Source organism: Abramis brama (genome assembly GCF_963993115.1).
Source record: "Abramis brama genome assembly, chromosome: 19".
Lineage (NCBI taxonomy): Eukaryota > Metazoa > Chordata > Actinopteri > Cypriniformes > Leuciscidae > Abramis > Abramis brama.
The window spans coordinates 24938147-24959549 of NC_139981.1; the positions used below are offsets into that span (position 1 = coordinate 24938147).

At 39.1% G+C, this 21403-nt stretch overlaps 2 protein-coding genes across 6 annotated transcripts in view; both read left to right on the forward strand.

The window, feature by feature from the left end:
• The window catches only part of thada (THADA armadillo repeat containing), a 112935-nt gene extending 95469 nt beyond the window's left edge, over window positions 1-17466 (forward strand). For 3 of the 4 annotated variants that reach the window (XM_084093712.1, XM_084093714.1, XM_084093715.1), the window contains 6 exons: window positions 1862-1986; window positions 5532-5604; window positions 6856-7015; window positions 7095-7217; window positions 14563-14732; window positions 15920-17466. In XM_084093712.1, coding sequence (XP_083949838.1) covers window positions 1862-1986; window positions 5532-5604; window positions 6856-7015; window positions 7095-7217; window positions 14563-14732; window positions 15920-16219 — 951 coding nt within the window. In that variant the 3' untranslated portion in view covers window positions 16220-17466. The remainder of the gene's footprint in view (window positions 1-1861; window positions 1987-5531; window positions 5605-6855; window positions 7016-7094; window positions 7218-14562; window positions 14733-15919) is intronic. The other variant, XM_084093713.1, reaches the window with a different exon arrangement.
• Window positions 17467-17785: 319 nt separating this feature from the next.
• LOC311070062 (mRNA decay activator protein ZFP36L2-B-like) lies at window positions 17786-21163 on the forward strand. 2 transcript variants are annotated; one of them, XM_084093716.1, is made up of 2 exons: window positions 17786-18118; window positions 18302-21163. In XM_084093716.1, exons 1-2 carry the CDS (start codon window positions 18026-18028, stop codon window positions 19457-19459), a joined length of 1251 nt encoding a protein of 416 aa, XP_083949842.1. In that variant the 5' UTR covers window positions 17786-18025; the 3' UTR covers window positions 19460-21163. The 2 variants fall into 2 exon arrangements, with proteins under 2 accessions (XP_083949842.1, XP_083949843.1); XM_084093717.1 differs by having other exon boundaries at window positions 17819-18118; window positions 18305-21163.
• Window positions 21164-21403: the final 240 nt, after the last annotated feature.

Sequence of the window (21403 nt, forward strand, 5' to 3'; positions counted from 1 at the left end):
ACAAAACGTTTTACACACTCCCCAAAACCTTACAACAAACACTATAAAACACTTTACAAAATATAACAAGAAAACTTTTTTTGAAAGTTTTACAAAAACAAAAATGTAAACTGTAATATTACTAGAAAAATAATCAAGTTTGATTTGCGGATCTCAACATTTTTGTGAATCAAACTTGATAGCAGCCGAAACTTTTGTATTGTCCTTTTCACCATGTTGAAATTCATAAAAACACTGATCACAGAACTCTGTGGCCCTGAGATTTGTGAATTCAGCTGTAGAAATTACATTCCTTTGTACAGGGATTCTCTGATTAGCTGAATAAACGTCTACACTGTAAAAACCTGCTGGACAAGAGCTACTAACAACTGTACCTGAATGAAACCGGCTGAATGTCATTTAATTTCCATTCACTCCATACACACAAATTTCTTTGGCCCTGCAAAGTGAAATGGCAGGCGGTTTCCTGTTTAGAAAAAGGGCTCATGTTTCAATTCCTCATAAACACTCAACCAACCATCAATTACCCTCCTGTTTTGCCGTTTCTATCATTAAGAAATGTTCAAACTGACGGGAATTGGCTTTTCTGGCGTTTGTGTCTGGGATGCATGTTTTTCTGTCTGTGTGTGTGTGTGTGTGTGCGTGTGCGTGTGTGTGTGTGTTCTTAAAAGCTGTTTTATTGGCCAACTGTTAATGTTTAAAGTCCTGCTGTTAGGCTCTAGACTTTCGATATGGCCTGGTTTCCAAGGTAAGTCGTCTGTTCCACCAAAGCATTCTGGGAAGTGACTAGGAAAGTTAGGCTAATTTCCTCTATGGGCTCAAGTGGCTACACTAATAACAAAATATGCATTGAACTGAACTCTGAACTAAAGCCTAGTGCTTAAATCTGTTCTGAAAATATTCATTTTACAGGTTTCGTCTTAGGACTAAATCCACACTGGTTTCGTCATGTACTTCAATATAATTTAATGCAGTGTTTCCTAACTCCAGTCCTGGAGTACCCCCAACACTGCACATTTTGGATATTTCTCTTATCTAACACACCCATCTGAGGTCTTGGAATCTTTACTGATGAGTTGAATCAACTGTGTTTGATTATGGAGACATCTAAACTGTGCAGTGCTGGGGGTATTCCAGGACCAGGGTTGGGAACCACTGATTCAGTGTACCAAAATATAAAAGACTATAATATAATCAAGTAAGGATGCCATAGAAAACCATTAAAAATATACTTATTGAAGGCTTTGTGCACTCCAAGAAATAATAATCAACCAAATAAGTCTAAATAATGTCAACAAACCCCAATGAGCTATCAGGCCTGTCACGTTAAAAGAAAGGAAAGACGGTGGGGGTCTGAGGAGAAGAAAAACAAGTCTTCCGTTAACTCCCTCGCTCTTCTGAGGCGAGTGTTTGGGGGGAAACCCGAGGGCCAGAGCTGAACCAGATGTGTTTTATGTGCAGGGGGATGGAGGGATAGATGGATGGACGGGGAGGGAGGAATGTTACTGACAGACGGGAGGGTGGAATAAGGGAATGTTCATATGGATGAAAGGAATATGGGTTGAAAAGTGTGGTTGGCAAATGAAAATATTCACAAAACATTCTAGACAGACTTCAGCACATTTTATGTCTCCTGCTCTTTGTATATGATTAGTCAGGTTAGATGCCATATTTATTTTGACATGAAACAGAAAATGAGGCTGTGCATGATCGATATGCAGTCTGTTCAGTGGGTTGTACTGTTGGAAACTCTTTTATCGTTGAAACAATGCAACTTAGAAAATACGTCTTGTTTTGTGAAAAGCAGTATAATAGGGTGTCTACCCTGACTAAAGTCTCCATTTCTCTTGGTGTTTCACAGGTTTTGCAAGTTCTTGCTGTCCTCCCACTTTCTTCCCTGCTGCCCTGGAGAGATGGGATGATGTCTCTGAGCTGTCAGGAGGTTCTAGAGCATCTCCTCACACTGCTTGAGACCTCTACACACAGGTGAACCATATAGATCAAACTGTATTATCTTTTTTCCATTGACTTAAATGATTGGAGAAAATAAGCTCTGTGACCAACAAAAGCTAATGATTCTTACACGTTTTGTTCATCATGATAGTCTTCATAAATTAACGAACATTTTATGAATTTTGAAGCCTAATTACAATTGGCAGAAGAAAAAAAAAAAAAGAAAGAAAAAAAAGAGCTCAAGTTAGACTATAAATTACAGGTAGAAAATTAAAAAGGGGTGGTTACTGGTATATTTTTTCATAGAACAAAATTAAAATATCTTGAGCTTGAGTTAACCATAGACCTTATTTAAGGCATTACACCCATTTAAAAAACCCACTGACTTGGAGACAATGAAACCATTAGTGGATGAACTACTATAATTTATGCTAGGTAGGTCCTGTTTCAAAGATAATCATGGAAATCTAAACAAGCCCAAATCTCCAGTAATATTTAGCAAGTAGGGTTTCAGCCTATCACATTATATCCATTATATTGGTATATCTAATTTGCTGTTATTAAATTGTATTATGTAGCCTATATCACAGCATTGTATTGACCTTCGGACTCTGTTCATATCGGCAACAATGTAGGACATCAGTTGACCACTAGTGCAAACAGTGGCAGATGTGGTTTACATTAGCAAAATTTCACATGCAAAAAAGATCTAATGTACACTATATTGCGAAAAGTATTGGGACACACGTCCAAATCATTGAATTCAGGTGTTCCAATCACTTCCATGGCCACAGTTGTATAAAATCAAGCACCTAGGCACGCAGACTGCTTCTCAGTGAATTCAAGCGTGGTATCGTGATAGGTTGCCATCTGTGCAATAAGTCCTTTCGTGAAATTTCCTCACTACTAAATATGCCACGGTCAACTTTTAGTGGTTAGTGGTATTATAACACGCTTGAATTCACAGCTGCTCAGCCACGAAGTGGTAAGCCATGTAAAATCACAGAGCAGGGTCAGCGCATGCTGAGGCGCACAGTGCGAAGAAGTCACCAACTTTCTGTAGAGTCAATAGCTACAGACCTCCAAACCTCATGTGGCCTTCAGATTAGCTTAAGAACAGTGTGTAGAGAGCTTCAAGGAATGGGTTTCCATGGCCGAGCAGCTGCATTCAAGCCTTACATCACCAAGTGCAATGCAAAGTGTCAGATGCAGTGATGTAAAGCACTTCGCCACTGGATTCTAGAGCAGTGGAGACGTGTTCTCTGGAGTGACGAATCACGCTGGACGAGTCTGGGTTTGGTGGTTGCCAGGAAAACGGTACTTGCCTCACTGCATTGTGCCAAGTGTAAAGTTTGGTGGAGGGGGGATCATGGTGTGGGGTTGTTTTTCAGGGGTTGGGCTTGGCCCCTTAGTTCCAGTGAAAGGAACTCTTAATGCTTCAGCATACCAAGACATTTTGGACAATTTCATGCTCCCAACTTTGTGGGAACAGTTTGGGGATGTGCCTGACCTCACTAATGTGCTTCTAGAAGAATGGTCAACAATTCTCAGAAGAGTTTAAACTGTTATAGCTGCAACTCCATATTAAACTCTTTTAGAATGGATTAAGAATGGGATGTCAATAAAGTTCATGTGCATGTATACTTTACTTGTATATTGTAAGTAGTGTAGCATGTATGAGGCACAGCTCACACAGAAGTCAATTTCAAAACAAGCAGCTTTCTGTTGGTCAAAGTGGCGAATTTGCGTGACCAACTTGAACACGAGCGAAATCTGCATGGGGAAATCTGTAACCCTCACATGAAATTCCTGATCGAACTGAACTGAAATCACCAGATTTCGCCCATGAAAATTCACCAAACAATGGTAAATGTGTGAACGCACCTTTAGGGAACTAGGCATAAACGTAATTTTTTTTTCCATTTGCATCCAGTTGTGCAGAAAGATCAACACCAAATTTAAACTATTAATATTGCATAAAACATTGCACCGACACCCTAAAAACACAGCATGTTCTCAGCAGCTGTGGACTCCAACAAACCTCCTCATTGTTGAAGCAGTGGTTTGGGGTGGTGTATATTCCTCTGGGGAGACGAGAGGTACTCTGTTGAGTGGCTAGCGCTGTTAGCGGGAAGCGTAATGGCTTCAGATGTGGGCTCCGACTACAAAAGAAACCACACATACCTGTGGTCGCCAGCCGCCCCGTGTACATCAATCATCCTTTCATACCTACGGCAGAGTGGGAAAGAGATTGATTTACACATTAAAGGGCCGCAGCTACCTGTGCTTTCAATTGAGAGAGTGTGTTCATATACCTTTACATAGGGTTATTCCCTATAATTTGTGGGTATGTACATGCTTGGAGGTTGTGTGCGTGTCTTAATATGTGTTTATGTAGCAGCAGGTGCAGTTGGTCTGTTGTTTTTGACTTCTAGTTGCCTGTAGGGGCCTCAGAATAACAGACACCTTCACATCCCAGTGAACAGTGGACAGGTCGTCAGTATTACATTACAAAGACTCCTGCTCCCTGCAATGCTCATACGTTTTCAATCTCTCCTCTTAAGTTCAGTGTTGAGCTTCACGCCGTATTGTTATTTGTACAGTGTGACATGATATGTGTCTTTTGTAGCAGTCGTCCTGTGATTTAAGCAACACCATGATACTTGCTGTGTCTTTGCAATTGTGTAATGCAGTGGGACACTTGCAGTGTTGTGTAATGGCACATTTGCTCAGTGTATTTTGGGAGCCGTGTTCTGTTGGACAACACATGCTGGATTACACCTGTTCTGAGATCAAGTTAGAAAAACAGCCCCTATAGACTCGGGCTGGCGGTCATTTTCAATTGTATGTTTTCAGTTCATGATCAGACAGCATTTTTGATCAAGGTCCGGATGGTCATGGAAAAATCAGGAAAATTAAAAATGGTTATTTCAGTCCTGGAAAGTTCATGAAAATGAGAAAACGTTCTGCTCTTTTTGAGTGCTTGTGTAGAGAAACATTTGTACAATAATAAGTACAATTGGTAATACTTTACAATAAGGTTCCTTTATTAAACATTAGTAAATGTATTAACTAACATGAACTAACAATGAGCAATACATTTACTACTGTTTTTGTTCATCTTTGTTAATGTTAGTTAATCAAAATAAATCTGTTCATTGTTTGTTCATGTTAGTTCACAGTGCATTACCTAATGTTAACAAGATTTTAATAAAGTATTAGTAAATGTTGAAATTAACATTAACAAAGATGAAGAAATGCTGTATAAGTGCAGTTCATTATTAGTTAATGTTAACTAATGTAGTTAACTAATGAACCTTATTGTAAAGTGTTACCGTACAATTGTTTAAAAAAAAATTAATTCAAAACATTGGTATCTCACATATAAATAGAAGAAATAGAAATTTGCTTGGTCATCTCTGTAAAATTATTTCTAATTCAAGGAAATTCATTGGTCTAAAAGTGTGGGACCCTTATCATTCTAGACTTGATCAATATGCATTTTTAGTTGCATCTCCCAGCCCTTCTTGTTTTTGGTTATGGATTGAAGTATGCACATGTTCTTCTGTGTGTTTCAGTGTGGAGCTCTACTGTGCCACTCTCTCCCTAACGTCTCGACTGGTGGTGCACCTGGCTGAATCAACGCTGCAGGTAAGGAAGGAGAAAAGAAACGAGAGTTAAGAAAGGAAAGAGAGAAGCATTGTGTAGGAAGTTTTCAGACTGACTCAAGCATGTTTAACTGGACACTCTGTCTAGACTGGAGCAGATTACAGATACTTAACCTTATAGCGGCTTAACATTCCGCCACATCTCACTACAAACAAGGCAATCCCTGAGAAAAAAAAGAGCATATGTGCTTTAGCTTTACCACAGGCTCTGGAAAGTTTTTAAGAGCTGTTAACGTTGTTTGTTGGTCGCTGAAATGTTTGTGAATGTTCGTTGGACGATTAGCCGCTAACTGTGATGAGGGAGAGGGGGTGCGACTGAGGTTTATGGCCTCCAAGATCATTTTTCTTAGTTGACAGTGTCATTTCAATGGCATAAAGACATAAAAGCAGTTACACTACCGTTCAAATTATTTATTTATTTTATTAATACTTTTATTCTGCACAGAAGCATTAAATTGATCTAGACTGACAGTAAAGATATTTATAATGTTATAAAAGATTTTTACTTTCAATTCATCAAATAAACCTTAAAAAACAAAATTCACAAAAAAACTGTTTTTACAACTGATAATTGGAAATATTTCTTGAGCACCAAATCAGCAAATTAGAATAATTTCTGAAGAATAATGTGACACTGAAGACTGGAGTAATGATGCTGAATATTCAGCTTTCCATTAGATGAATAAATTACATTTTAAAATATATTAACATAAAAAAAAAACAGTTATTTTAACTGTAGTAATATTTCACAATATTACTGTTTTTACTTTTTGTTTTTTGTTTTTGATCAAATAAATGCAGCCTTGGTGAGCATAAGAGACTTCTTTCAAAAACGTGTATATAGTCAAAGCACAATCTCATATCACAATAACAATATATATCATGATAAAGTAGTTTAAATTAGTTATTAAACAAATGTGGTATTACATTTTTGCATCTTATAAACAACAAGTAAATGGATTCATAAATGAATGAGAAGTTTGGCATCAGTGCAAAAATAAACTCTAAACAGTAAAAATAAAAGAAAAGAAAAAAGATTGTACCAATTTTGATCAGATGAATCACCTTGAAGTATCTTGTGTGTCTTTGTCAATGCAGTAATATGATATACATCAAAGTACCAAGGCATTACTGTACCATCTGATATGTCACTGTACTGTGCTATCACCACAGTAGCAACTTAGCTGTGCGTTATGGCTGATCTTCCTTCAGTAAATGTGTTTGTGTTAAAAAGCAGGAGCTCAGTGAGGCTGCAGTGGTCTGTCTGAGCAGATGGGGGGCGCTGGTCCTGCAGAGCTGTGGTGAAGAACAACCTGCAGAAGTCAAACTCATGTCAGCTGAAGTGCTGGTGAAGGCCGTCCCCACCTTACTGACGGCGCCAACTTTGCCTCTGGGTGAGTGTACATCTGTGGACAAGAACAAGAATGCAGGAGTCTAAACTGAAGCTTTACAGTGTGTGTTTGTTTTTTCTAGGTATCACACACACTGTGGCGCTATGGAAGTGTCTGTTTACATTACTACAGGACGAAGATCAGGACGTCAGGGACGGGGCGGCTGACTTCACCTGCTACATACCAACGCATTTGCACAACACAGGTACACACAGACATACACTCATTAAAGGGATGTTCTGGGTTCGGTGCAAGTTAAGCTCTATCAGCAGCACTGATTGGTTTCCTAGCTGTTTTGTCAGCCAAACCCCTTTGACTTAAAATGTTTACTTCAAGTACCTCCTGAGTTTTTAAGTGAAAGTGCCCATCTTATGCTATTTTACAAGTTCATAATTTTATTTTCGGGGTCTGCTAGAATACATTTATATGATTTAAAGTTTTCTCACACTGTACATACTCTTTTAACCTCTTTTCTCTTCCTCCTGGAACACTCTGTTTTAGTTCATGTCTCTTTAAAATAAAATAAAAAACAGTAAAAAACATAAGTTACCATTAAATATATCAATAATTTAACACATTCACATGTTCACGTGTTGGTTAATGGTCATATGACATGCAGATAAACAAACACAATATTTAATTTCATTTTAGCGTTTTATTTTGATTGGATTTGTTGATTTATTTAGTAACACTTTATTTTGCAGTGCCCTTGTTACATGTTACATAGTAGTTATAACAGTAAATTATGCATAATTACATGTAACTAACCCTAAACCAAACCCTAATCCTAACCCTATAGTAAGCACAGTACATGTGGTTTCTTAATATTACTCAGTACTTAAATGTATAATTACAGTGTAACAAAGACACCTTAAAATAAAAGGTTACACTTTATTTTAAGGTGTCATTGTTACAGTGTAATTATATATTTAAGTACTGAGTAATATTAAGCAACTAATATACTTACTATAGGTTTAGGGTAGGATCAGGATTTGGTTGAGGGTTAGTTGCATGTAATTATGCATAATTTGCTGTTATTACTATGGTAAGTACATGTAACATATGTAACAAGCCCTGTCTCTAACTATATAGTAAGTACATGTTAATTAATATTACTCTGTACTTAAATATATAATTACACTGTAATAAGGACTCTGCAAAATAAAGTGTAACCATTTATTTATTTATTTATTATTTATTATTCATTTACATTTTTGAACCCCAGTTTGGAAAACCCTGCTACAGACAATCTTTAAAAAAAAAATATGGTTACAGTAACTCCCTCACAATAGAAGTACACCAAAATAGGCAATAAACATTAAAGTACACTCTGTTTCAGAAGTATATCCACAAGACTTAAACGTGTTAGCTTGAAACTAGTATGATAAAATATCTTGCTAACCTAAAAGTAATGTTCAATGTTTCAGTGTTATGGCCATGTAAAACCATTAAACCTAGTAACTTTCACATGCACAAATATTATAAAGGGACTGTTTGCATAAGACAAACTCACTCGTTTACAGGATTTACGTCTGTAACACATAACCAGAAGTCCCTCAAAGTAGTTTCACCATTTAAAGAACGATTTAGACCATTGTAAGTACATTACTGTACATGTGATTTTTGCTGCTTCTTTTTTTAAATAAGGCTGTAAATTACATGCTTAACTTGTATTGAACCCAGACCATTGATTCAAATCAATGGAAACATGGCCTACACAGGACAAATACAACAACACTCACTCAATGGGATCAGATGAAGATTGCTGGAAGGGGAGTGTTTTGGAGGGACGGGGGGAGGTCAGTGTTGTTTACGACGGAGCGACAGAGGAGAGGTGTGGAGGAGAGGCGGTGAACGGCAGCCCTGCGCCTTTGAAATGGAGGTGTGTGGGTCAGCGATGCAGAGAGGAACAGCACCTTCGTCCCATAAATCAGTCACATCAAAACCACATCATTACCACATTCCCTGACGTGCTGATATCCTGCTTCACATAGGCAAGAAAAATGAGCATGTTGGGGGAAGAGTCTGAGAAAGCCATTTCCAGCAATCCTTTGTTGAACAATTCCTTAGTTGACATGAACTTTCAAACCATGACAGCTGCTGCAATTGATCTAAATAAGATCTAAAACTGTTATGCATGCAGTTTTTATGACCTCATATTACACAGCTCTCTGGAACACTTGATTCTGATTGGTCGATCACAGAATTCTGAAAATGTTTTTAAGGACTTTTAAACTGTATACTTAAGTTACATAATGATCGTCTCATCAGTAGTCAGCCAGTCATTATCACAAAATATTAGGGTTTATTTTTCATTTTGATGACTGTTTGACTACATTATCCCTGACATATTCACTAAAAACAAGTGAACTGCAAAATGTGGTTTAAATGTTTTTGGAAAAATACATACTTATTACCTATACCATACGGTAAATATTATATCATGTTACATTCTATTAAATGTAAATGAAAAGTTTGGGGTAAGATTTTTTTTATTCATATTTTTTAAGCAAATTTCACGCATTAAATTGATCAAAAGTGACAGGAAAGGCATTTATAATGTTACAAAAGATTTCTATTGTCCAATGAATGCTGTTCTTTTGAACTCTCTATTAATCAAATATAATCCAGAAAAAAGAAAAAAAAAATTCAGCAGAGCTTTTTAACATTGTTAAAAAGAAATGTTTCATGTGCACCATACCATATTTGAATGATTTCTGAAGGATCAAGTGAAGATTCTTCAGAACACTGAAGTAATGACTGAAACTGAAGACTAATGTCTGCTAAAAAGTCAGCTGTTGCCATCATGGAAATAAATTACTTTTTAAAATGTATTAAAATAGAAAACAGTTATTTTGAATTGTGATAATATTTCACACTATTTTTTTCTTTTGGTTTAAAAGAAAATCTTACAAACCCCAATTTATTTTTCAACACTTTTCTAGTATTAGAAAGAAACTTGACTCTGAGAAAGATGAAGCATATATATATATGAAGTAACTCGAACATGATCTCTCATTGTAATCACATTTCTTGCTTTGTACTTGGCCCTTTTTATCCTCGCCGTCACAGTGAAGTCTTTGTGCAGTACACGAAACCAAATTAAACACTTTTATTCCTCTGGTATCTCAATACAAATTAGGTTGGAAATCAGAACCCCTGGCATCACTTGACAAGGCTTTTAGGAGGGTGAGAGGTACATCTGATAACAGCATTAAGAGGGAATAGGAGCATATTCTCACGGGGAGGAACTCGGGAGTGTTCAAGAATTTTAAATGCAATTACTGTTCCCGAAATGCTCATGGCGTTTCTCTCGTTTGCCAGCTTTTTTTAGGGACCGGTTTGCTTTCACCTCAGTTACAGAGATGTAGCCTTGAACAAGTGTAAATATTTTTGCCACCAACAGTGCTAGGGTTTTGTGTTTGGTTGCCAGCTTGTTGATGTGCGGTTTCTAGGGTGACTGGGTGGTTGTTAGGGTGTTGCTTACTGGCCCAAGTCAAAAAAGCTACAGTGCAAATAAGGGACTTTTTACCAATTTTTTCATCTTCCAGATAAAAATGACATTTTGACCACACGCGTGGAAGTAATAATACACCCTTACTCAACAAGCCCCTGGATTTGAGGCATCATTTATGTCTGAAGTTCAAACTGTGCTGCGCAGCAAAGTTAAATGCTTAGCGTTAAGGGTTTGTTTGAATCCTTAAACCGAACCATTAATTATGTTGCCTTGATGTATTGTCATCATAACGTGAATGCTATTTTTTTTACACTAGCGAATCATTTTACCTTGCCATATTTAAATATGAAGCGCTATTACTATTATATTACATGTAAATTGCAACGATTCCACCCCACCCCCCCACCCCCACCCCCTCATGTAATATCCAAGTACAACATCATTTCAACTCTTTTGAAAAGCCTTGAACATTTGTTGCTTGCATTACTCCAGTTGGTATTGTTCTTGGCCATCTGGTTTCATTTTGAGGACGTTCTCACCATAGGCAGCTCATGTCTAACTCCAGTGTTGTCCGTGTAATGTCTTTAGCAGTAGATGCCCCTTAGCCATTCATGCAATGGATTACAAGAAGAGGTCTGAACTGATCCATGGATCATTCATCAATTAAACCAGTAGTGTCCAAATGTAGCGCAAGGGTGCTCAATCATTAAAGCAGAGGTATGTGGCAGTAATAGTTTAGGCATATTGGCCCTTGCTTGTAGATAGAACTCAAACAACATGTTCTGGAAGTAAAATCCATGGGTGGATGGATGGATTACTAAATCTTTATTTTACTAATCCTATAGATAAAAAGATTGGAAAATACTTGCTGAGCCAAGGCCACTAAAAATGGTCAATCACAGTCTATTGACACAGGAAGAATTCTAAGCATTGTGAGGTACCAAATATTAGTGAGTCTTTTTCCATCAGTCTTGGGGTCTATGTGACTGTGCCAGGCCTTTTAACCAGCAGACACCTGGGTGATATTGTAACACTACTGTTAGACAGGTTAGGCTGATGTAAAGGACACTAAAGAACTCTAGCAGACATCTCAGTTTTGGCATAAATGTGTCAGATGATATCTGTCTCCAGAGCTACACCTGATATTGATGGCCTGCTGAATATCCAGACAGAGCCATAATCATGAAAGTAAGCTGCAGTGCACTATTATTGTTATTATTATCATTGTTATTTTTATTAATACCATTATATTTGTGCAAAGTTGTTTGTGATTTAAATAATTACATTATTAAAGAACCCTTATGTTTAGAATATACTTGGTTAAGATGATTATCAGTCTTGTCTGTCTTTAGTTTGTACGTATGAGATTTTTTGCATGTGTTTGTTTGGGTAAGAGCCTCCTCTAATTCTTTGGTTCTCATAGATGTCTGAAGGAAGTTAGAGCTGTAAAAGTGTGTGTGTTTTTGCACCTTGACACCACTCTCGCCCACACCAATGCTTCCTGCCCACAGACTTCTTGCACCTTGTTCTGGGTGTGTGTCCAAATATGCTTGTATGTGTGTGAGAGAGCATGCACGGATGCACGTGTGGTCATTCTCACATGCACTGAAATCTCTACCTGATTTCAAGCTCTTTTTCATCAATGTAACACTTGATTTACATTGATGAGATATTTATATAGAATCTAAATTGTGTCTTTCCAACCCTGTATGGCTTTATTCTGTAGAACAGAAAAGATTACCAAATGGCTTCTTATGACTTATTGTCAAATGGATACTTTTATGGTACTTAAATTGTGTTTTTTTGACAGCTGGACAGCTCCCATCCTGATTCACTTTCTTTATATGGAAAAGAGTATATAGGTTCGGATGAACAAAGGAGTGAGTAAATTATGACACAATTTTCATTTTGGGGTCTCAGTTTAGTAATTTGGTTTTGAAAAGCATTTATTAGGAGAGTGGGATAAAGCTGTGTCAACTCCACTGAGACCCGTTGCATTATGGGTAGGCTAGAACCAGATGTAAATAAGGAGTTAGAGAGGTTGTGGTGTTATTCATCCAGGCCATCTTCCCGCTCGCTCGCCCGCCACCCCTCCTTCCCTCACGCCCGATACCCGACACTCGCCCAGCTGCGCTTACTCACATCCCAGATTTGCCACACACTAAAGCTCTTCTTGCTCTCATTATTCAGAAAGTTTTTTAATTAGTTCCAGTTCCACGACTCCCACAGATCGATTACGGGAATGAAACTGCCCTCCTCTTCCTTGTGGAATCTCAGCACAACTGTGTGCGCCTAGACACAAACCGGCTGGGCGAACTGCCCCGAAACACCTCACAAACATTTCTGCTGTTACATCTACAGCCAAGATCTAGAAGCTTCTTCACGTTAAGTAAAAGGGATTGTTCAGAGAAATAAAAATTGTCATTTTCTCACCCTTGTGTTGTTTTCAACCTGTATCACTTATTTTTCTTCTGTGGAACACAAATGAAGATATTTTGAAAAATGTCTCGAGTCTTTTTATGTCCATAGAATGGAAGTTAATGCTCACCAAAACAGTTTGGTTACCAACATTCTTCAAAATGTCCACAGAAAATACAGGTGTGAATGACAAGATTTTCATTTTTGGGTGAACTTATACCATTAAGTGCAGCAAGGCCTTAAACATATTGCTGCATACACTGTCAGAAAAAAGATCCCTTAAAGGACAACTTTGCACCTTATCTGCCCCTAAAACATGCATATTAGTGCACTATGGTAATATGTACCCTTAATAGGTAAATATGAATCTTTTAAGGATAAATGGACAAAGATATCCAATTGAGAAGCTGTTGTACATCTAAAGGTACAATTTGTTTTGACAGTTTTGAATTTAAAGGAACTGTATCTTATACAAATTGTTCTCAAAATGCAAATAAACACATCAGAGGTGATCCTAAAGAAAAACAACACCCGCTTTCGCAGATGCGAAGAGAACATCCTGTTGAGTAAGCACTGAAGAGATTGAGAAATCATGTTTTTGAAGTGCTAAACCACAGAAAAAAGGAATGGAAAGAGCTTGAGTTTCCTATTGTTTCTTAATGTCTGGGTGTCGGTTTGTTCGGCCCTGGAAGGCATCCAGCACCAAAGCCTATATGCATGAAAAGCACCTCTGACATCAGACTCCGGTAAAGCAAGAGATGGGGCGTCCCAACACATCACTTAGAGAAAGGACCATGTCATCCTCTGAGTCTACACAATCAACATTTTTCCATGTTCTCGTAATGTCAGCTCATGGCACTCTACTTAAGGTTGCATTGGAAAGCCGTATCCCTTCACTCTTGTGCAGACGGTGTTTTCCTAGAGTTCTGTTGGGGGAGGGGTGGGTGGGCAGTCTTAAAAGTGTTGCTTTGCTCTTTCTTTTGGTTTTGACTGGCAATTCCTGGTGACTTTTGAAGTCACCCAAGTAATTTGCATGTCATCTTCTGGTCTGGAAGGGGGGCAACAGAGGGAAACTGGAGTTTTCTGTATTTGATTTCTCACGTTACTGCTTTGAAGCATGAACAACTGGGGTCGTTAAAGCCAAAGGGAGGTCGACTGCAGTCCTGGATAGGCGTCAGTATTGTTGTTTTCTCACTTCCCTTATCTTACGTCTAAATCTATTCTTAGATTCAATTTCCCAGATCTTTGAGTCAGAAATGACCTTGAATGCCTGTGCACATATGGCACGTTGTGGTTTCCAATCTGCACATTTTGCTTGTGAGTTATAGTTTTGTTTCTCTCAAATGGGTTCCATGCCAGAGGAAGATGGAAACGTGCTGTCTAGAGAACAAAAAGAGAGCGACGCATCAATCTCAGGCTGTTGCTTTACATCCAACGCTCTGGCAAATCTCAGATTGGGAGCAGATTTCATTGTGGCAAGGCACCACCTCCACTGCATAAACCCAGTAATGCTTTGGAGACTAAAGAAACCAGACTAAGATTGACGTTGCTCATTACGTTGATCCATTTCAATTTTCCATACATGTGTTCCAGAATCATTAATTTTGCTAAATCCTGTGTTGCGTCAGGGAAAATCTGTCAGACTTTTGACTTCTATGTTCTGCCACATTTCTAGGTGTTGCCACGGGTGCCGTCTCTCCTCCGGTTGCCCTGGAGATGGGGGTGGGTCTTTTGTGCCAGCTCTTCCAGATGTGGGACCATGTTGCTGATGGTGTGGTGAACTTGATAGAATGGCTCCTGGGAGATGAACAATTGGATACAAATTGTGCTGAATCACCAGATTTGGTAAGGAGCACTTTTCCTGTTTTTATGTAATTTTTCAACGCATCACTATTGCTCATGTTTAGCTTCTTTTTAAACTTCGGCACATGACTGCCCCATTCGTGTCGGAATCAGGACACAAAATTATGCAATACATTATTGACAAGAATGGAACCTAACAAATGAAAAAACAGAAAATACTATAGGCTTAAATTGATGGGCCTATCCACCTTATTTTCTGGTGGGTTCTCCCAAGGTTTTTTTCTCCATTCTGTCACCTGATGGAGTTTTGGTTCCTTGCCACTGTTGCCTTTTTGGGGCTTAGTTGGGGCAATGATATTATTGGTTCAACAATATTATTGATCTGCCTTAATTAAGGTGGACGATGATGCAATTTTCTTCTAGAAACAAACTTTGTTGCATTACTTTTCATGTTATCACTGTGAAGCTGCTTTGATACAATCTGTATTGTAAAAAGTGCTATATAAATAAAGGTGACTTGACTTGACAACATCGTTTGGGTGCCTGTAAATGCAAACTTTCGAAAAAGGTCTCCGTGTAAGCAACAAAAACGTGAATCTCTGAAGACGATGACGTCATGCACATGCGTATTGTGTTCAATCTATAGTGTTTCATTGCCATGTAATGACCTGGCAGCAGAATACAGGGTTTTTAGTCATTTGCGCGGATCTGGTTGAATGGGGATCGTTTTGACAGTGATGTCGTCTGTACGTGAAGAACTCGAGGGAAAAACTTAGACGTTTTAAGCATATCTTTGACGTGTAAACGCACCCTAAGTAAAAAGGTATTTGAAAAATGGGACAAAAAGACCAATGTACGAGACACTACTTAACAGCTGTAATGAGGGAAAGAACTACAATCCCATGAAGCATTGCGAATGACAATTGAATTAAAGACTATGGAAAAAATATAAAACAATTCATTTATGAGCAGGCATGTAGCTTTTCACCAGGACTTCCGCTTACGTTTCATTTCATTACTAAGCTTTCATTTATTGACACCCTAGATATTACCCAGAACACCATACTGCATATCAAAGAACTAAAAACCACACAGAACACCTTGGCAACTGCATAGCAAGCCCTGGCATTTTGGTGCCAACTGGTGCACATGCAAACACTGCTCACATTGTCTTGAGAACATCTAGTTTAAAAATGTAGGTTGTTCTTCTAATTCTCTTCTTTATCCAGGATGAAGAGTTCCTCTTTGAGAAGGGCGATCTTAACCTGTGGGCAGAGCCTTTGTTGTGGGCACGGATGTTGCACGGACACCTCTCTGCGCTCTTAAGAGTGGCATATTCACCTGGCGTAAGAGCCACCGAGCTGGACCGACTGTCAGCTATTGCAAACAGCAATTTCCTCACTGCTCAGAGTTCAATGAAAGCCCTCCCTGCGCTATTCCAGTTTTCAGCCACCATTGTGTATGGCAAGACAACACTGCTGAAAGAGAGAACATCACTCGCTCAGAGTCTTCTAGAAACACTTGGATGACTGTGAAATATACATAACACAGGGGTTGTGTATAAGGAATCTATTTTAATCTCACAGTGGTTTTCTGGTTTGCATGCAGGCATGACCACTACTTTTTTTTTAAATGTAAATAGTTTATTATGCTTATTTGAATGTGGTTTTAATTTTTGTACAATGTGTTTGTGATACTGAGAATCTGAGAGGTTTTACTTTCCTCAGCTGTCTTTTCAATGTCACATTTTCACACATTGTGGTATTTGAGCAAACTGTTGAATTTAATGCACAGCTTCACTTTTTTTAGTAAAATGAATTGTGCATGTTATGCAACTAGATAACCGTGCATGTGATGCAATAGAACACAACAGGCTGGTGTCCGTTTGGTAAGTAGACAGCTGGGCTGCCTTCAGGGACCTGTAGTTGCAATGTTCCCTTTTTTACTGTAAAATGATGTAATATTTTGGAATGTCAGCAGCCTATTCCTCCCACATGGGGTGGGTAAAATCACGTATACCATTCCCCTCACCAGAATCAGGAGGGTTTTTCATAGATGTGTTTTGCTGAAACCGTGACAATGGAATTTAAATGCTATAATAGTACTGCAGAGATACTCAATGGGAACTGGAGGAGGAAAAGCACATCATGCACTGTGAAGTGAATTATATTTTTTACTGTTATATTTTTGCCTGTAGGTGGCGCCCAAACCTTTCTTAACGACGATAAGCATTGAGCCCGTTAGGGGGCAGTATTGTATAGTTTTTATTAACTTGTTTCTTGGAGGGATTTGATTTTCAATGTTACGAAGCAGCTTGGTAAAAGGTTCTTATTGTGTGCATTTTCTGTTTAAATAAAGGACACAACGCAAAAGTAGTGCATAAATAAGCAAATGTGAGTATATTTGTTTATACAGAGAAAGAAACGAGCAGGGGAAAACGTTGTCACGTGCAGATAAACGTCATAGTTCCTCACTCCATGCATCAGATCTGGCATAACTTCAAAGTTTGGCCTCTCGGCCTAGATTATGCAATCGTACTAAACATTTCCTGATATCAGAGCGACCAGTCTGCAGGCGCGCGCGTGATCTCCTGTAAAGTCAACAACATTGTGCGTGTGACTGTATATCCTTCTAAGACACTTTCATTCATATTTCCCACTGTTACAAATTACATGCAATACTTTTTTATATATATATATATATAATGCACAAAAAAAACTAAAACTATTAATAAAAACAAATTGAGCAAACTCATTAATAAACACAACATAATTTTAAACTGTGTTCCTGTGCTTTACTAAATACAATGTGTTTACTTTTATTACAAACTTACATTTTCTATGATAGTGTGTATATATTATATTCGAGTATTTATTTTCTGATTTTAAAATACACTGCACTTGATCTTAAAATCATGTATAAAAACAACCTTGTAGGTTGTGCTGTGTCTGGGTTGTGCTGTAAAAGAGTGTGTGCACTGCACGAGGGGTGCAGAGAGCGACCAATGAGATCTGAGTCCCGGCGACACTTGAAAAGCAGGGCGTAACTTTGACAACTTTCACAGTAAGTTTGAGAGCTCCTCCTCTTTACGCGCTGACCACGAGCTTATATGTGCGGGATAGTGAAGCAGACTCTACTGTTCTGGCTCGGCAATGCACGGTGGGAGAAGACATTAACAACAAAAACACGCAACTAGGAACTCAACCCTCCTTCTCTGAGTTTCAGACAACTTCTGAGACTAGCATTTTATATTCCGTATCTCTTGCACAAACCCGGAGCCAGTGGCAAACTAAAACATTTGCATCCTCCTCCTAAGGATCCAGGTCGGTCCGCAAATGAGAGATCATCTGAGACTATCTTCTTCCGAAGAAACAGAAATGTCTGCAACCATCCTATCCGCTTTCTACGACATCGACATGCTGTATAAGGTACTTTGCTAATTTAATCCACAACTACTTGTATCCTTTCTCTGCTGGGACTTTATTAAGGCGTTTCGAGAAGTTTTAGCTGTATAAAGAACTTAATGCATGGCTGAAACGAGTAACTTACATAATAGTTTTGCAACTACTATGCATTGATTTTTAACTTTTTCTTTCTACCTCTCTGCACAGCAGGAGAAGAGCCTCAACATGAACGCTATTCACATTAACAGTATGCTGGATAAGAAAGCCGTCGGGGCCCCGGTAACAACCTCCAGCATTTGCGCCAACAACTGCAACTCGTACGCGTCAGGATTCTTCCGTCGAAACTCCACCAGCAACATGGAGTCCATGACGAACAGCAACAAGTACCCCGCCAGCTCTTACAGCAACATGAAGGAGAACGCCATTATGAATAAGGAGAACAAGTTTCGCGACCGCGCCTACAGCAGCGAGAGCTGTGAGCGCGGCCAGCAGCAGCTGCAAATCCTGCAGCAGAAACCGGGCTCGCAGATCAACTCCACCCGCTACAAGACGGAGCTCTGCAGGCCATTCGAGGAAAACGGCGCGTGCAAATACGGCGAAAAGTGCCAGTTCGCGCACGGCTACCACGAGCTAAGAAGCCTGTCTCGCCACCCAAAGTACAAAACCGAGCCTTGTCGCACTTTCCACACCATCGGCTTCTGTCCGTACGGCCCGCGCTGCCACTTCATCCATAATGCCGACGAACGCAGACCAGCACCGACCAACGCCAACAGTATGCAGGGAGAGTCCACCAAGCCCGCCAGGGGGGAGCCGGTGTGCGGCTACGAGCAGCAGCACCAGCAGGCGGCGGGATCCTTCAGGGACCGACCGAAACTCCATCACAGCCTTAGCTTCTCGGGTTTCTCCAGCCGCCACCACCACCACGAACTCGACTCGCCCCTTCTCGAAAGCCCCACGTCCCGCACTCCCCCACCACCATCTTCCAATGGTTCCTCTTGCACCACTAACTTCTACGAAGACGTTCTCTCGTCAAATCGTTGCCTTGGCAACAGTGCCTTCTCTTTCCCCGACCAAGACCTCAAAACCCTGTTTGCGCCGCTGGCCGTGCACACGCACAACGGTTACTATGGGAACCTTCAGGTCATCATGGGCGACGGCCACGGCCACTTGCAGTCCCTCCACCGCCTGTCGGAGTCGCCGGTGTTCGACTCGCCCCCCAGCCCGCCGGACAGCATCTCGGACCGGGAGAGCTACGCTAGCGGCTCAATCAGCTCCTCCGGAAGTCTCAGCGGCTCCGAGTCTCCCAGTCTGGACGGCGGGAAACGTTTGCCCATCTTCAGCAGGCTGTCGATTTCCGATGATTAATCCGCTTTTTTAGTGAATTTTGGATTCGTTTTCTCTCGCGATCCTCCCGCTAGATATGCAATTCAGCAATAGACTTTAATATCGAGGGAGGTGGATTTGTTTGTCAGACTCTTGACATGGCATTAGTCTGTTTGAACCGCTTGATGGCATTCCACCGGTGCAGTTTGTTGCATTCTCTTGGTCTTTTTGGACCAACTACTTTCCAGATTTTGTACAAAAGACTTGTTTTTTGAACTTGAAAGACAGAGTGGTTTCAGATTTTCCTTCTATCTTGCCAAGAATATGCCTTGACAAAAAGTATACTAGTTTTCAAAGTATGTACTTCCATTCCAAAAGTTTTTCCAGTTTCGCGGCGCCACCCAGTGGTTTGGTTGGTTTGTGCAGTTTGAAACTCGTTCGGTTTGTTGGGAAATCACTGCTGATGGTTGAATATATCTATTTTTTTTAGCTGATTTGTGTGATTACATAGCAGTGCATAACTGGCTATAAACTATTTAACTTATTTATTTTATCTTGTGAAAAGTATAGGCTACATTGTTAATTGTGTCCATACTGTATTTATCGAGTATGATGAAGCAATAGATATATATTCTTCTATGTTTAAATTGTTTAAATTAAGATCGCCATTATTAATCTACATAAAGTGGAGTGTATGTTCTTTCACAGTAATATATATTTTTGTTTGGTCTTTTTTTTTTTTTGGTAACTTCACTTTATTTTATTGTAAATGAGTAAAAAAAAACAAAAAATCTTAATTTAAGAGATTGTATGTGATATTTATTTCATTCATTTTGTTTCCTTGTTTACGTTCATTAAAAAAAGTTTGTGTGATTTTTGCTGTTTGTTGGGATGTTACTTTTTAGTAGGGTTGTTTTATTGTTTTGGAGAATTTAGAGACGTGTCCCTTTAGATATGTCTGTAGAATGTATAAACTGTATTTGGCAGAAGACCGTCCGAACGTGTACTAGCCTTAGATTTTCATAGAAATCAGATTTCAAAGATCCCAAGTACATCGTTTAACCAAAAAGTATTTTCTCTTTCTTTTTATATATACACGTATATGTAAAACGCACGGAAGCCACGTGCATGAGAATGTAGCAGTCAAGTGCCCCAGTATTACTGCCTAGTGCCTGTGGGGATTCACCATCTTACATTGCCTTATGATTAACCAAATAAAGTATTTTCATATATGTTATTGTTTTGCAACAAGAGGAAATGAATGTAGTTTGTAATTTAAATTTCTTGGAAGGTTGTTACCACTTATTGACGCAGAGGGATAGAGACTTAAAGCAACAATCTGAGTTGTTTTTTCTTTTCTATTACTCCCTGTTCCTTGCATTGTTTTGCCTTTTTGTTTGTTTCTTTTGCTTTCCTATGATATGGTAATGGTCTGAATCTTCCAAACTTGCTGGATGGGGAAGAGTTTGAACACATTTAGTTTGTACATAGTAGGTACAGGGGATTCGCACTATGTACCTTTTTTTTTTTTTTTTTTTTTTTTTTTTTTGACTACTTTATCAGAAGTAAAGCTTTTTGAATGTAATGGGGGGAAAAAAGACAAAAAGAACAGGATTTGTAATGTTTGTTTTCGGGGAGTCAGTTCACTACAAATTGCGTGTGAGACTGTTAACTTTGTACTGTAAATTGTTTTTGTAGTTTTCCCAATAAAATGATTTTGGAAAAAAAAAAAAATTAACGTTGGAATGTAGTCCATGTGCTTTTCATTGAAAAATTGGAGCTGTTTTGCAAGTCATACTTGTGTATTAGCTCTTAAAGTCACACACGAGCCACTTCTGTTCTTGTTTTTCCCTGAAAACAATCTCTCTCCTGACTCGCATGAACCCTGACAGCTTCTGCATGCTGAGGTTGAGTCTGACCGCAGTGGTCTGCATTCTGTCTGCATGCTTCGCTGCCTGTGAGAGGAGTTAATAGGGGTTGCCCCAA